The sequence below is a fragment of the Sipha flava genome, unplaced genomic scaffold (genome assembly GCF_003268045.1).
Source record: "Sipha flava isolate LNK unplaced genomic scaffold, YSA_version1 44_pilon_pilon, whole genome shotgun sequence".
NCBI classification, from domain to species: Eukaryota; Metazoa; Arthropoda; class Insecta; order Hemiptera; family Aphididae; genus Sipha; species Sipha flava.
The window spans coordinates 78,354-97,104 of record NW_020273203.1 but is presented as its reverse complement, the minus strand read 5'-3'; the positions used below and the strand labels follow the sequence as shown (position 1 = coordinate 97,104).

Genomic DNA, 18,751 nt, shown 5'->3' with positions numbered 1-18,751 from the left:
AATAATAATAATAATAATAATAATAATAATAATAATAATAATAATAATAATACACTGCAAGTGTTTCTTTAGGAAATGTTTTTGATTAAATGTATACATAGATTTATTAAGAAAAGGCCTGTTGTGCATATAAATTAAGGGCTTACCTACTTAAGGTGCATAATGAAATTCATATGATACGTTATCTCTTCCAAGAAATTTTTTCATATTCATGTATAATAGTATAATTTTGTGGTTTAGATTTAGATATTTACACTCTAGAAGATTTTACATTTGATTATTGTTAATTGAGTACAGTTATATTACACAGAAATTTATTAATTTTTTTTAATCATTTTGCACAGAAAAAAAAATAATATTTTTAGGGGTTTTATAATTTTTTTTATTTCAGTTATTGTAATCAATTAACCATGATAATAATAGCAGCGAGCTTATAAATGTATGCTTAAGCTGAATTATGAATTCTTATGACTAACCATTTAATCATCTTATATCTACTATTTACTATTTAATTTCTCTAGACACGTTATACGTTATACAATAAAATATAAATAGTTCTCAAATATTATTTCGTTCGATATGTATGACGTATAAAATACTCTGTTTAAATATTCATAAGTATATGATCAATAGATTACGGCAAATTATTCTTGAGAACAATTGTAAAAATATGTATTAAAGTAACATTTTACGCAGTTGAATTATAATATTTATAGAAACTACATATACTAAAATCTAACCTATCATATTTATAAACTCCATCTATGTATTGGTTTTCATTTATTTTCGATTGAAATAAAATTTATTTATATCTTCTAACATCATTATCAGAATACATAAAGTTTCATTAAGTGATATTCATTCATTAAGTAATAAGAATTATGTTCTTAGTCAAAATTTATTCTTGATATAAAAAAACATACAACTGTTTAGTTAATTGTTATTTTAACTAAAAACGTAAGAATTGTGGCTTTGAATGTATATTTTAGTGAGTTATATCAATCCATCATTATTTATTGTGTATTCTGTTATTTAAAATATTTCCTTTTTGGTGAGCTACATCAGTGTTAAATTGCTTTGAATTTATTTCCTTAATTTCATTATATAAATACAAATCCCCTAGATTATAATCATTATTAGCTTTTATAATACCTTTTTTTTTTGCATATTTTAGAATGTAAATTAAATAGCATTGAACCGAATGATGGATACATATTATGTGCCCAAAACGGAAACTAATCTATAAAGTGTTGAGGCCTTCAATTTTCGACAGGAAATACACTTTGTGGTGCTTAAACATCAATTAAATGCTTTTTAAAAATTATATAATAACTATTAATAATAATATTGAAAATAGTAGTAATATGGTTTCCGTTTTAAACTATTACATAAATGTTTAAATATCACAGTTAGATGAAAGAAAATTTTTTGAAACTTCAAGTTTATATTTTAATAACGATTGAATAAATCATATGACACAAATTAAATTATTAATTTATAATACATGTCTTAGTACAAGTTAAATTTAATTATGTAAATAACATTGATATGTCTACAAATATATGTCAAACTATAAAATTTCCTATAATTTTTCTATGCCATGCCATACATTTTGAAACTATAAAAATTTTAAGCTATCATACAGCAGAATAATAAGTCGATATTATAACATTTATGTTATTGTTGAAATTATATAGTAAAGATATTAAAGACATAAGGTGTTTTTAGCTTTTAATTGGTTTTTTTATCGGATAATTTTTTTTAATTTTTACTTTAATTTTCTAAAATTTTATATAAGTATGAATGAGGGTTTATATTTATTTAATTGTTAGTATCAATATAAAAATGATAAATTATATTTGCAACAACACAGCATGTATATTGAATAATCTTTAAAATATATCTTAAAATTAAATTCCGTTTCATCGAAAAGCGTAGCAATTCAATCACAATATTGATATTACCCCGCAATAGGTATTGAGTTATAAAGATAAAACTATTTCTAAATTTTATATTCATTTTACTTTTTTTTTATCGAGTATGCTATGCACATAAAATGTTTTTATATTATATTGGTTGTAAGAAAATATAAAAATAATAATAATATAATGATAGATTGGAAGTTGTATGTAATACAACAAAACCCGCAGTGTCTCATTGCTTTCATCGATTGTCATACTAAATGAAATAAAAAAAAATAAAAGAGACCTGCACAATGATATATAGGTAAAAGACTATCTTAAGGTGAATGTCATAAAACCAAAACAATTCGTCGGTATACCAGAACGTTATGTATGATTTCTTTGAAAAATAAAAATGAAAAATCGTTATTATATCAAACCATTTCTATACATGCTCACAATCAATTATCTAGATTTATTTAGATAGTTACAGAAATAATTTTTTAAGTATAATATTATCCTTACTGAAATTCTATCTAATTTAAAAACAGCTTCAAGACAGTAAAACTATGATAAATGAATAATAAAAAAAGTTATTTATAAAAATCTACACACACGGTCTACTCCAAAATTATACAAAATAAGTCCCAACATAATATATAGTAAGTTATATGTATTAAAAAAATTGTATTAAATAGTAATAGTTTACTCTGATTCTTCTGTGCACAGTATAATTATTACTTCAACGAAAGTGTCATTTAGTTTGTTTTGGTCTGCGATTTTCAAATGATAAACATAAAACCAAAAAGAAATCATAATCCAACGCAACGACCTGTGACACAAGATGAAAAGATACTAAGAATATAACCAATAATAACGAATATTATAATTTCTCTGGGCATTAAATAGTAATCAACATGTAATACATGCTTAGATCTCAATATAAGTCGGCAGATGCTCGAAATGATTAAAATATATTATTGAAGTATATTTTTACATTTACAACTTTCCAACATGACAAATATTTTTATTTTGAAACTTGAAAACAATCATCAACAACATGATAACAATCCATACGGCAGGGACTTGCATCTAACATATAGTAAATTTATGATTATCGAACGACGCCGTAAATAAAGTCCAAGTTAGAATTATTTGAAAGCAAATCTCTCACTATGTATGAAGACACGGTTGCGTGGTTCGAGAAAATCATATATTTACCGATTTGGTTGATATTTTTCCGTTGAGATCTTGCTATACCGTTTCGCAGGTATTATTATCGATTGCCGTTTATAGCGGTTACCTAAACAAATAATGACAGATACGGCAGATGTGCTAACGGAAAACAGTTATTTTCTATGAGCGTGTGAAAAATGAAATAATTAGCGAAAGTTTCTCAAGACTTATGTAAATGGATTACAACAACGCGAACAAGCATATACACATAACCTTAAGTACGTCTTCTTGAAAATCCGCATGGGTATTAATCGCAAACAAAATCTTGTTTGTGATTAACACACACACACACACAAGCTATATAGTTTTAAATTTTCCGCCGACGACGACAGTTAAAAATTGCATGTACTGAAACTTTGGGTGGTACGTTGTAGGGGCTTATGCACATATTTTTAGTAAAAATTTGTTCTTTATTTCAAAACACACTTACCTTGTGAAGAATAAACCAGTTGGTGTAAGATGGCGAGCAAAGTATATATAATATCAACAGGTTTTAACATGACTCGGGGAAAAATCTGCGTACGATAGATCGAAAAAATTATTTGAACTTCAAATTTACCCCTAATAGTGTTTTGCACTGCCGTTTGCTACCTACTAGAAAACCGCATGTTCACTGACTGTCTTAGCACTAAAAAATAGAATGAAAACGTCTGTCCACTTAAAATTATTGAAATTATTTTTAATAAAATTTAATTTTTTTTTTTTTTTGGCAAACAGCCACCACTATTTGTTTACGACTAAACCGCTAAAAAACCGTTAAGTTCCTCGGCCGGTAGATCGGCGACCACCGCCATCACCACCACTACTTTCACCTTCGCCCGGCGTGTAACAGAAAGCGAAAAACAAAGACATGAGGTTCAATGTCGTCGTCACAAAATGATTCCCCCCTGTGATAATTATGCACAGCATAAAGTTAGTTAAACGGTTTAATTGATGTCTAAATAATGCATTAAAAATAATAAAAAGCATAATCAATACGATTAGACTCGATTTATTTGAATCAAATTAAATATCATTGAATGGTATTATACTCGTAAACTTAATTATATCATTCAAGTTTTATTCTAATAATACAATTCAATTTAGATTTTATATATATATATATATATATAAAACTTAAATAGAGAATCGCTTCATTATAAGACTTAGAAGTTATAACAATTTATCAATTTATTTGACAATTTTTTTAAGTATTTTTATAAATCAATTTTATGATTTTCTATTGATATATTTTATCTAATATGTAACTTTAGTAGTCACTACTAAAATTTTAAATATTTTATTACGATATTAATAAACTAAAAATTTAAGTTAATATTTGAGTTCGTACTTCCTTTATAAAGGAAACATTCCAATAGAAATTAAGAAAAAATTATTTTAAATTTACTGAAATTTTGAATCTTGTTGAAAATTTTTACATAATTTAAATTTATGATGCTTATGAATTATAAATTGTTAATTTTAATTAATGTTAAAAGAAAATCTCTTAGTTTTCATTATTATTTAAAAGTGTAATTCATATGTACATTATAGTTTTTTTCGTCAAAATTAACAAAATTAAAATATATTTTGTTGTAATCCAGATAAATTGCTGACTAAACATTCATTAGAAATATACGGATATATACTAATATAATGTTTGGTCATATATTTATTTTTTAATATAATTTAGGTACTTACTGTACGTCTACAGTAATAATTTTGTTGTAAATAATCCAATCCCATGTAATAAATTGAATGTTATACATTATAACACTATATTCAGATTGTTAATAGAAGTGTATTAACTTAAGACCGTTATAAAATAAACATTTATTTATATTTGAACATTACGTAGGCATTTTTAAAAATGATTTCATTTTTAACGAAGAAATATTTTATGTCATAATTTTTATCAACAGAATATAATAATAAATAAATATAACCATATTTCGTCAAAAAATTAAAAAAATTTTAAACTTTAAATATTTACCTTATATGGACCATTCTGGTCTCGTTTTTTATTGTTATTAATTTTTATTATTTATGTTTTAATTTTCTAATAAACCTATTTTACTTATAATTATTGATGATTTCCTATTTATTGTTGAATGAGGTACTATTGAAAATAGTTTTCCTGTTTTTAACTTTCTCTTGATCTTTAGTTTGTTTCTGCGTATTCATTTTTAGCTAATCTAATTAAATAATCTATTCTTTTACAAATACTAAATTGTAAGGCATTTTTCTATAAAAATAAAAACTAATAGGGATTATTTTATAACGACGTCCACCAGTGATTGGTGTTTGGTTGGTTGATACATATAAAGTCATCGGTGAATACCTGTTTATATATGAAAAAATGTACTATTAAATGGACTTTAATAAATAATAAATAGAAGTTTTATCAGCATTTAAAATTTTTTTTTGTTTGATATAATTATGTACACTAGTACGTTACTAAGTAATTCTTATCACTCGTATTATTTATATTTTATATCGATGTTGTTTAAATAAATAAAAGTGAATATTTCCCATAAGCTAATGAAATTGATCTAAAACATTCATATTGCATACAATTATAGATTATTTTGCGAGCGTATACAAATATGAACATATATAATTTTTTTTATTTATTTTTTTAAAAAACTTTTTTTATTCAATTGGTTGCAATTTAAAACAATAAGAACAATTTATAGAAATAAATAGCCAAATATAAATAATAAAATAAAAGATTAGACGGATTATAGAGGCATTCCACAAGAGGTACTACGGTAATATATTATTTTACAATTTTATATTTCTGAACAGTGACATCCTGAGAGATATTTCTATTCCAGCTATGTATATTTTTCTCCACGCGCATAGATATCTCTATTGATAAACCCATCGAAAATTCCAATTTAATTCTTTAATATTGGTGGCCGTGATCTAAGGTCGAAGGATTTTTGATTCTACAAAATTGTCGCGTACTACGTGAATCATACATCAGCAGATTATCATTATCTGTCACCACTTCGGTCTTCCCAATTGTGGTCGATAATACAGGATAAAAAAAATTAAATCATAACATAGTTACGTGACTTGGTGGCTGAAACTAAAGCGACAACATGCGAAAAATATTAACCTTGACGCAAAATTAGGTACACGTTTCGCTCTTGACCGACAAATTGCATTATCATAAAATGATACTATTGGCAATTGAATATTATTAAATACGATTGATAATATATTGAAATAATTATGTTGGTTATTTTGTACTAGAGCTCTGTTAAGATATTTAAATTTGCATATTATTATTAAATTTAATTTAGGGGTACTATACATAAATGTATTTAACAAAAAAAAAGATAATATATGTATTTTTATGTAAAAAATAATATGATTTATATTAACTAAAAATAAGTGAAAAAAATATTTAAAAAAAATTATTTTCTTCTTATAATTTAACTAAAAGTACTTTGCAAAATGTCACTACAACTTACTTTGTACTTAATTTCTGTAAATTTATCTTAGATATTAAAATTCAAAAGTTCAATGCTTAAGAAACAAATTGTTATATATATATACTAAATAAAAATAAATACATATAATTTTTGATTTTGATAAATGTTTATTTATCTGATAAATATTCGTTCATAAATATAATTTTTTGTAAACATAATATAACAATTTACTCTTTTAAAATTTGATAAAACAGGAAAACAGGTGTTTTAAATAAATAACGGTTACTCACATGTTGTTATGATTTACACCAACTGCAATATCGAATATCAAAGCATTTTATTTTTATTTGTAAAATTCATGAATTTCAGTTATTTTGTTAAATGTTATAACTAAATATTTTTATTACAATTCAGGTTAAGTTGTTTTCAAAATAAATGATCAACTAAAAGCTTTTTATAAAACCTAAAATCACTTTACACATATCACGTATTTATTTTTTTAGTTAATTTACAGTTATATATTCATTTTTTTGTTATTTAATGACGTTTATTATTTTCAATACGGGTCTACAAATGATTCGATTTATATGTATACAATTATCTGAAATCATACTATACATATATCATTGAATAGAAGGTATATTGCAGATTTTATAATACGCACTCGAAAAACGAGGTATTTCGTAATATTATTATTTTAATGAATGAATTTCGTCGTCCACGTTTCAAAACCGTACAGTCATTGTGCTGTCGGTTACAAATAACTAAACCCAAATTACCATTATAATGTAATTATTGTTTACATTATCTAGTGGGTATTCTAAATAGTTCATTATTACTTTCAATTCATTACACCGATCCACCGATCGGTTAGTTGTGTACGCGCCATTATTTGACCCGATGAGATCATTATATACTTATATAACAAGTATCTATGGTTTTGGTTTTTTTCTTCATTTGATGATCATAAATTATCGTTTGTAATCGGTGATAGTGGTAGAGTTTGCGAGGCCCCGGGCAAAATAAATGTTGAGTCTTATAATTTCTATAAATAAAATATTTCAAGTTCAGTTAAATCAGAACCGCGTGACCTTAATTATAATTTAAGGCACGGGACCCTGGGCAACTGCCCCTATTGCCCTCCCTTCGCGCCGTCCCTGTTTGTAATAACATATGCAGCACACTATAGTGCAGGTGGCTATTGAAACGCGACCAGCGGCGCGCGGACGCTTGTAATAATCGCAAGGACGGGCAAATCTAATAATCGACTGTTGTGCACGGTAAATGACGGCAACAATAACAAATACAATGATAGCAATCATAACAATAATAACAATCAGGTCGGCTACTAACGTTTAATAATACTCACATCGCAGTGGTTGCAACGTATATTAGGTACCCGATTTTATTATCGCGATAACGCACATCGAGGAAAATAGTATAATCGTCGACGATTGTCGGTCGAGTTTTATCGACATTTTAGAGAGAGAGAAAACAAAATTAATTTTCATTCTATCTAGTAGGTACCTCGTACGCTGTCGGATTTGTAACGGGACGTATACTATAGAGCCGGTAGAGATGGTATAATTTCTTGATAAGGTCAGTAATCAGATATAAAACTAATGAATGAATGAATGTTAAAAAATGAATGCGGAGATGTTTAAATTAATTTATTGGACTGTACGAACTCACGGTCCAGACCTCGTGATAGCGTACGGGGGTACCTTAACCCGACCGAAATCACTTCGTAGAGCTATACACCGAACGGTTTGGGTTTCTTTTATTTCAGGAAAATACGACGGAAGCGACCACGTACACCTCATGCAACGGTCATCCAGTAGTGATGATGCCGGCACACTTTATCCATCCGTCGCCCGAAGTGGTGTTCATGCGAAAACCTCAACGCGGTCAACTGCGATCGTTGTGCGGCCACAGGAAAATGTCGATCGCCGCGAGCAAACAAGTGATAGTGTACGCGAAACCGGATGACGGAGACAGCACTACGGACGCCGACGACGAACCGGCGATACCCGGAACCGACCGGAACCGCAAAGGCCGTCCCAAAGGGTCGAAGAACAAGTCACTGTTTAACTCGTTCAATCACCAGTGCGAGAAGAGATCATTTGCGTACTCTATGCGTCCCGGTCCGGCTGCGAGATGCGTGCCGTGTGGCCGGACGTACGACGGCCACCCGTTGGCCCACAGTCTGGAACACCATCAGACCGTTTGTCCCGTGTGCGGCCGTTCATTTAAGTTGTCGTTGGCCGAGCACATCAAATCGCACGGGACGCGCTATCAGGTGAACATCATGACGGTCACGTGCTACGAGTGTTACGATTGTCGCGAAAAGTTCGGCAACGCCCGGATCATGGCGGAACACGTGCTGGACGAACACGTCGCTTACAGCAATGACGGCGGAGGAGACGGTGGACGTCGTGACGGACGATGCGCGTTGTGCGACTCGGCGGACATTGCGGACAGTGAGGACGGACTCCGCGACCACGTGTCCGCCGTCCACGCGGCTGACGTGAGCGATTTCCCGCATTTGTGCGCGTACTGCGATCAGCCGCAGCCGGATCAGGCCAGCCTGGTAGAACATCTGGTCGGCAAACACTCGCGAAAAACGGCGGAGGTCGTGGTCAACGGCCTCGGGTGCGTATCGTGCGACCTGTGGTTCGGTGACCGGTCCGCGGTGGCCGACCATCTGGTCGACGTGCACTGCCCGGTGAAGACGTTCAGCCATCCCGCGGTGTACCGGTGCCGGGTGTGCAAGGCGGGGTTCAAAACGCAGATAAACGTGCTGCGGCACGCGTGCAACGGCATCAAAGTACCGCATTGCGAGCTATGCGACAAGACGTTCCCGTCGAAGATGAGGTACGCGTTCCACTTGCAGTTCCACGAGCACCCGCTGTACGCGCGGATGCACCTGCACTGCGACCTGTGTCTGGCCGAGTTCGCGGACGAGTATCACCTGTACGATCACATCCGATTCCGGCACGAGCTGCACGACAAGGCGGTGTGCGAGATCTGCGGCCGGACGTTCAAGTCGTCCATGGGCCTGAACATACACCACCGGTACCACGACGGGCTGCGCAACTTCACGTGCAAGGTGTGCGACAAGTCGTTCCTGAACAAGTCCACGCTCAAGGAGCACGAGATATCGCACATGGACGTCAAGCCGTACCAGTGCCACATATGCGGCCAGTATCTGAGCCGCGCGTCCCGGCTCAGGTCGCACGTCAAGACCCACCGAGCGGCCGAGTCGACCGAGCAGACGTGCTACTGCTGCGGCACGTGCGGGTTCGTAGCCCCCGGGCCCGGGCTGCTCGCCCGGCACGCGGACAAGGAGCACGAGGACGGGGACCGGGCCGGCGACGCGGTAGTGCAGTTGGCGTTGGTGGTCAAGTGCGAGTTCTGCGACTCGACGTACGCGGACGCGGCGCGCCTGGACGAGCACCGGGGTGCGGCGCACGCGAACGCGGCGGACGACTCGGAAGCGTTCGTGTGCATGGTGTGCTCGTCCGCGTTCAGCACCTACTCGCGCCTGACCACGCACAAGCTGACGCACGGCATCAACGTCGAGTCCGTGATGGCCGACATCGGCCGCGAGTCCGAGAGCGCCGACGACGATTGCAGCCGGTTCCACATACCACAGTACTTCTCGTGCCAGCACTGCGCCAAGATGTGCCTGCATTACACGTACTTCTGCCTGCACAGGCGGCTCAAGCACGCGCCCGGCGTGAAGACGCACACGTGCGACCTGTGCTACATGGACTTCAAAACGTCGTGGAAACTGACGTACCACAAGAAGACGGTGCACGGGCAGCTGGCCACCGTCAAGTCTAATTACAAGTACCAGTGCACCGTGTGCTCGCGCAGGTTCATGAAGCTGGGCGCGCTGAACCTGCACAAGACACGTACGCACATCGACGTGGTGGGCGACGTGTGCAAGTACCTGTGCCACCGGTGCGGCAAGTTCTTCAGCTCCGAAGAATCGCTGAAGACGCACGACCGTGACGACGCGTCGTGCGAATACCGTTGCAACGACCCGGCGGCCGTGCGGCGGCACCAGCGCAGGACGTACAAGATGTCGTCGGCAACTACCGTTAACCAACCACCGGCGCCCTCGTCGCCGGCGTCGAAGGAACCACAGGCTTGTTGCAGCAGTAACAGCAGCAGCAGCATCAACGGCGTCCGGACCGAAAACGATGCGGCCTCGCCCGACGATCCTGCGCCGCTGCACCCGCCGTCCACCATCGACGTTTTGTGCGTGCTGTGCCACGAGCGCTTCCTGGATTCCGAGCTGTTCCGGCAACATCTGCGTGAACACGTTACTTCGTACGGTGCGTTTCTGTGCGAATCGTGCCTCGTCCCGTTCCTGTCGTCCGCCGCGTTCAATGTTCACATGACCACTATGTGCCCGACTGCGCTCGTTCCGCCTGACGTGCGATTCTTCGACGTCCCCAAAAAAGAGCCTCCCGATGAACAGAAACCACTAGTCGTCGACTGCTCCGCGATATTCAAAACCACGCCGCCCGAACAAAGTGCCGAAAACGTGTTGCCCGGCATCGACGAACGAAAGGTTTCACAGACGTCCTCGGTCAATGAACTCTTCACGTTCGTTTCCACCTCACGCACCACAGTCGTGTTGGATCAAATGGATTCCTTACGGACGACGTAAACGAAAATTTCAACCGACTCGCTAGCACTCTCGGAAAGACAGCGAACTTTTAAAAAACCCTTACAGTTCGAACATTAGCTAGTTTCCATATACATGGGTTATTTTCAATAATATTTTGGTTCCGATATTCGTGCAATCCGATTTTTACAATATTCATTTAGATATTTTTATATTTAATACTTTTTTTTTCTCATTAAAAACGTTTTCCAAAATTATTTAACTATCAAATATTTAATACCGACCACGATGATTAATACTTTACTTTTTAAACCCGTTAAATCCGTTAACCCGTTCTTATTAAAAATCTATCTGCACACATTTGGATTTAATTTTGATATTAATATGTGTTTTGTTATTTTTGGTTACACAATATCCTCATGATCTAATTTATACGATTTTTGTACGTACCTTTTTATATTATTGTTATTAACAACGCTATTAAACAATTATTTATTTCGTTCTTAAATATATTTTATGCTGATCAGAAACTTACGTTTTTTTGCATTTAACACAAACTACATGCCGTATTTTAATATACGTTCCAAGTATTATAGCCTTAGAGTTCTAACTAGCAGTTTATAATAAATATTATACTCGTAGTATATAAAAAATAAATATGTTATTCGAGTAATTTAACTTTATATTATTAGCTATATTAATAACATTATAATTCAAAAGTAGCAGTTAATGATCAATATTTTTAGCGATAACAATACAAGCACATGTACCTACATCTCTTTATATTTCCAATAATGTGCGATTACAAATCAATAGATTGTGGATAGGTATTTGCACACTTACACGACGGTTTTATTGGCAACGTATAATCTCCATTACCACTACATTGTTGAGCATGGGAATATTCCTGACTCTGTTCACGGTCAATATTATAACTATAACTAGATTATTTAAATTTTAAATCTTGGCAGCGTAAGTACGCACACGTACAAATTCGAAACGAAGAATACTGATTGGAGTTACGTTAACTGATGATTTATGATTTATGAACAATGTATATCCAAAAAGTGTTGTATGCGGCAGTGTAAATTGTTTAGATATGAATAAAAATAAACCTCTATTATTCATCAGCCTTGTATTGTATTAAAATATTAAAAAACAATGTTATTACTCTTCAAAAATAATTGTATTGAATGCATGCGATACCGTGGAATAAATATAATATACTCGTATTTACCTGTCAAATAGACCCCGTCAAGTTGCAATTCAATTTAAACGAAATAACCACGTGATTTAAATTTATATTTGTACCTTGTTATAGTCTCACTGATAATTAATTTTTTTTGCAAGTGTGTGTATTCACGTTTAATTGTATCTTAACTTTTACTATTAAAAAACAACTAAATACCGACTAAAAAATAATTAACAATGCACAAATATGTGAGTTAAAAATATTATGAGTTTTATAATAAGTGTATTCACAGTAAACATAAGCCGAGTGTAAATTCGTATCGACATTTTTGCCATATTACCAATCCAATTTATTGACACATTTAAATTTAAAAAAAATACCTGTAATAATAGTTATACTAGTTGTCACACATTGTACAGTTCAACAACGATTATTATATATGGTATATATGGTATATTATATGGTATATATTATACCATGAAAAATGTTTGGATTAACGAAATCTTCACTATCTTACCACTTTAAACAAAATATGGTAACCCCTGTGAGACATATTGATGCGTATTTATTATTGATGTGTCGAAATGATTTTGTTATTAAATCCCACTGCTTAATATTTAACTTACAATGAGATATATGTTATAGGACTAGATTGTATAAATACGATGAACCTCTTATAACAATTTACATTGCTATTGTCGCATAAAATAGAACAGAAATGTATTGTATGCATATCGCATAATACACAAAAGCAATATATGATTATAATTTATTATACATTAATTTAAACTTATCAATATATTTATAGCTCTACACATAATTAATATTTACATATAATCGGAAATAACACGATATATCATCGAAAGATCAGATAGGAGAAAACGAAATTATTATATAAATATGTAATTTAAAATCAGTTTGAATTAATAATTTTTAGTCAGTTTCACTTAATAATTAAAAAATCCAACCTAATAAGATTCGAAAATGTATAAGTCTACTGAGATCCGCATCTTTAAATTTGAACTATTATAAATCATTACATCCAGAGAACTATTTTTAACATAACTCAATTTAATAAAGTGATTTACACTTTGATTACACACACATAAACATTTCTTACTACAACTATTGCAATGATAATTTTAAATGTCTATACAAATTATTTACAATACTAAATTATTCGCTTCGTTGATAATATATCATCAATAATAAACAAAATGTGCAAATATTCTAAAAAAAAATAAAAACAATTTTAAACCAAATAATTTTTAAATGTGTATTAAATAAATATTGTGCTATTTGATAGATGACCATGTCTTGTTATGCAGTCACATCTAGTACGTGCATTTACCAAATTGTGTTTTGCAAGATTTTAAGCAAAATCGTGAGACTGATCAAGTTAATTTCTTACAAAATTCGACGCGTTAATTAATTTAAACTCGTTGGTCATTTGTCATGTGATAAAACTCATGTCTAATCCGCCTTGTCATCGAGCATTCTATACATGGGTCATAGAGTCTCATTGTATCTTATTCAATTGAAGAGAACTGACATTCAAGAGTCAGTACTTTTCGACACACACTCTCATACGAGTTAAGAAATTATTTATCTATTATTCACGTTTAGAAATCAAATTATATTAAAAAGGTCAATCCAATAAAATAAGATCGACTAAATTTAAATAGCAAATAGGTATGCAATATATATATATGTACATACCTACAGTTAATTGTAATTGTGAATTAGGCCAGCATGATATTTATTATTATTATTATTTTTTTTTTTTTTTTTTTGATACAAAACTATAAATAATCATCAATATGGATGAATTTAAAATGATTAAAATTTTTCCAATAAAACTCGAGTTAAGTTCTACGAACATATACAAAGGCAATATATTTGTATCATGCAAAAAAAAGAAAAATTTTTCTTTTTCATTTTTTCATTTCTAAGGCACTTTTTTTTTTATAACTCATTCCAATCTTGCAGTAAAAGTGTTTTAATTTTTGGTCACTTTACGTTTACATGGATTATCTACTTAATTTTTATATCTTCTATACCTGTGTTTTATGAGTATATTTATAACATTTTTCCTCTTCTTTCTTTTTTTTCGAACCTATACAATGTTAATTAACGCACTACATTTATTCGGATTGAATTCCTATTTAATTTATTCAAATACATGAATACTAATTAACATTTTTTTGAAAATTTTTAATCGCAAAAGAAAAAGGTAAGTCAATAACTTATTAATTATTAAAAAAATAAAGCTTTTAAATATATATATATAAGTAACTATAACGTGGATTATCCCGGACTTTCATGGGCTAAAAGTGTAACGAACAAAGAAGTACCAGAGCAGAAAAAAGAAAAAGAGAAGGAAAATGATTAACTAATAATTCTTTTGCGGTTTACAATCAAAGTTTTTTCAGACGAGGTAAGGAAGATAATTTATGTAAAAATAGTTGATTCATTTTTGATAGGAACATTTATTGGCATTCAAGCTTAATCATATATACTATTGGCATTTTGAATAAGATCTTATCATAGTAACTGTCACTATAAAATGGGTAGATATATTATACTTCTGGTTTTTGGTTATTGAAATTTGATTATGTAAATTACTTAAAATAAAAACTTATACTACATTAACTAATTATCGAATACTCAATATCAACTTTATATAAAATTGTACAAGATCCTGATTGTAAATTCTTTAATGTTTAGGCTGATAAAATGCCCAACCAGAATGAAATCAAACCGGACCCCTAAGTGGTCAGGTAACCAATTGCATAAAATGACGGTGGGAAAATTAATATAATCAATAGATTACTATAAGATAAAGGATAAAATTGAATATAACAAAAAAAAAAAAAAAACATAATAATTTCATACTGTTATTATTTTTAAACGAAGTACAATTGTCGTGATTCTGAAACGAATCCGTTGCAAATTTGGTTATACCATTATTGTTAAACTGTCGAAAAAATACTCATATACGCCGCCGATTTTGATATCTGTGTTTATTTAGAACAGCACTGTAGATTTACACTTGAAAACTATTATCATAGTCTTAAATAGACAACACATATGTATTTAAAATGTATAAGCCAAGGTAGCGTTAGTCAGTACACACTCAAAACGAATTATTCTATAAGAAATTCAGGTGCGGCCCCGTGGTAGAGTGACAAAAACAAATTGATTTCAAACACATTGTCCGAAGACTATAACAGTCGTAGTGATATATGTATTCACTGAATATTACAATGTCACTCGTCAGATTTTTCACAGAAACGTTACTTATTTATACTCAGTATACACAAGCGCCATATCATATATATGCATGTTATATAGTTACTTGTAACTTTAGACTTATTGTGTACCTGAACGTATTGACTTAAAAAAATTGACTCGCCTATTGAACTTGCGTTCGTTTCAAACCATTATAATTATTGCACATTATTAGTATTCATGTCCTAGAAAAATGTTAATTTTAAATAGGTTAATTACATAATTAATATAAGAATGAGGTTACAGAAATATTGGTATATATATTCTAAGCATATAAGATAAAATACAACTAATTTGATTATTATTATCCCATAAGTTTATCTATATTTTTATGTAATTTAGTTGCAATTTGTGAAGTTGAGCTAAATATATGAATGCTAACTTTAATACCTAGTAAAACGAACATTGGAAAACATTTTAAACACTGCTGAATTATGTTTGATAATTTCTACAACTTCATAGTATGAATAAAATTTAATTTATCTGTTACACTTTTGGTGACCAGAATAAAAATAAAATGTTTTTCAATAAATCTATAATCAATAGCAATTAACAATAGTTATCATTGGCATTAGATTTTAATACTTATTCAATATTAATAATATTCACTGTATTTAATATTAAATAATTCATTAGACATAATAACATTATAAAACTGTTGTATAGAACATCAATATTTTGATTGTTTTCAATAACTTTAAAGATGTTATACTCCTCTGAATTATGTTGGCACTATGAAATAAGTAAATACAATTTTCTCATTAACTAAAGTAATGTATTTATAAGTAGGTAAGTTGAATAATAACTATTAGATACAATTTATTTTTCAACATAATTTTAAATTAAATAAATAGATCTTGTAATTAAAACAATTACGATACTAAAATGTATTGGATATTTTTCCAATAAAGTTTTCTAACTTTTCAATTTCATACATAGCTAGAAAATAATATTAATTCCAAATATTTTTCTATTGATCACGTGTATTATATTTCTTTTTCGACGCAAAAAAATACTCAGATAAAATATTATAAGATAATTATTTTGTTCTAACTGATACAATTTACCAGAAAAAATTCGATATTAATAATATCATTTCTAAATTATAATAAAATATTTAATTCAAAATAAAATTATATAATCAATTGATGACATAATAAAATATGTTTTATGATACTAACCAAAATAAATATATTTCAACAAAACTAAATTATTTATGATCAATAGATTTGATAAGACTTCAATTCTCTTTATATAATTATTCAATATTTCTGTAAAAAAACTAAATTATTTCAACATATTATCAATTTTAATAATTCCTCTACTATGAAATTTAAGGTAGATAGGTAGAACTATTATTTATAATTATTATAATATTACTTTTAATTTACTGGCTTATATTATTTTTTTTAATTAAAATATTAAATGTTAAAAAATTTTAAATAAATTATAAATCTTATTTTTAAAAATAAATATTTCAGACTCAAAAATACGATGTGTCTTATGGTAGTTTGAGGTACTAAGTATATAATACAAAATATATATATTTAATAAAAAATAATCCATGTGCTTTATTTTAATATAAATTATTAAGATTAAAGTTCATTCCTTATATTTTCCTAACATTTTTCAAACCAGAAAATGGTACAAAGGCTTAATAATACGCTGATTATTAATTTTTTATCTAAAAATCAGTATAAAGTATACATGGATGGAAATATTTGTTGTGTCTTTTGCACTGAAAAATATATGAATCTAAGTCACAAATATATCCTAAATATAAAATTGTTCACAATAAATATTAAATAATAACCAATATGAAACGTAATGCTGAAATGAATACAAACATTTATGAGCACAATGTGATTTTTTACTAAGGCCACTTTCACGGTTATATTGTAAATCTGCTGGATCTAATAAGTGCGAAAAAAACGTTTTATACTATTACGTAAGCCTAAACGGATTAAACATGTACTGTCGTTTTTTTAATTCCGAGCATTGATAATAACACATATAACATAAGTAGACCTAAAATTTTATGCGAAAATGTAGTGATTATATACATAGATAAGTTAAATATCAATATAAATATATGATATAAATAAACACGTTTTTAAATATAAATTTGAATTAATCATTGTTTAGGCCACTCATGACTTAATACCCTAAAGTACTAAAATTAGTTATGATAGTACTATTTTTATAAATGATATGTTAAAATTGAATACTATGTCAGTACAAAGCATAACTATAATTAGGTACTACATATTTGACTTCTAACTAAATTTGTATAGTAAAATATAATGCTCATTGTTTGTTATGTTTTTAAGTGATAGGACGTACCAAATTTTCTGACTTTCTTTATTCTTCAGAAATATTTTGAAAAATAGACTCACTAATATACGTTATTCTCAAAAAAATTAACGAAATGTTTGTATTTTGTTATAACTTATTACTGATTGAAACTTAAGATCGAATGTACAATAAAATATGTTTCTTTAAAGAAAGAATATGTTATTGTAAATCGTGATTATTTCGTCTTTTGCAGTGGGAGGATAAATAAAAGGAGATGACTATATTGATAATATTCATCTTATACAATACAAACATAGAAAATAGCAAGGAGTGATAATTATTTAATTAATATCCGCTATTTTTAAAAATAAACATAAATTAAATGCATTTTTCATATTTTTATATAACAATTAATTTAGTTACTCCAACGATGAATTATCAATCTACAAATAATATTTGGTAATCGTACAAATATATGAATATATAAAATATATATTCATCTAGTTATTTAGTTCCATTGTCATTGCAAATTATTGCTTAATAGATCTACAAATTACAATAAAATATATTAATGCACTGCTACGGCTGTAACGAGATATTTGATTTACCTTCGAAGCATATAGCTGCAATGTACACAATCAATAGGCATTGCGATTTCTTTGAATCTAATTACAAGTCGACATCGAAGAAATCACCAAGAACCGTACTTTCGTGTCTCTTACTTGCTTGAGGTGTGATTATGATAATTTAAGGAAAGAAAAAAGTGGACGGCACT

The 18,751-nt window shown here is 30.8% G+C and overlaps 2 protein-coding genes across 4 annotated transcripts in view; one reads left to right on the top strand and one right to left on the bottom strand.

Moving 5' to 3' along the window:
* The window catches only part of LOC112689549 (basic phospholipase A2 pseudexin A chain), a 25,716-nt gene extending 21,858 nt beyond the window's left edge, over nucleotides 1–3,858 (bottom strand). Inside the window, exons 1-2 of one of the 3 annotated variants that reach the window (XM_025563321.1) lie at nucleotides 3,729–3,858; nucleotides 3,568–3,652 (exon numbers count right to left, since the gene is read on the bottom strand). In XM_025563321.1, coding sequence (XP_025419106.1) covers nucleotides 3,568–3,637 — 70 coding nt within the window. In that variant the 5' untranslated portion in view covers nucleotides 3,638–3,652; nucleotides 3,729–3,858. Of the gene's footprint in view, nucleotides 1–3,567 lie in introns of all 3 variants that reach the window. The other 2 variants (XM_025563320.1, XM_025563319.1) reach the window with 2 other exon arrangements.
* Nucleotides 3,859–8,405: 4,547 nt separating this feature from the next.
* Nucleotides 8,406–11,240, top strand: LOC112689493 (zinc finger protein 26-like). The gene has a single exon (XM_025563232.1). The coding sequence runs from the start codon at nucleotides 8,406–8,408 to the stop codon at nucleotides 11,238–11,240; it is 2,835 nt and encodes a 944-aa protein (XP_025419017.1).
* Nucleotides 11,241–18,751: the final 7,511 nt, after the last annotated feature.

Coding starts and splice junctions, on each gene's coding strand:
- LOC112689493 (XM_025563232.1), top strand. CDS start 8,406: ATGCCGGCACACTTTATCCATCCGTCGCCCGAAGTGGTGTTCATGCGA.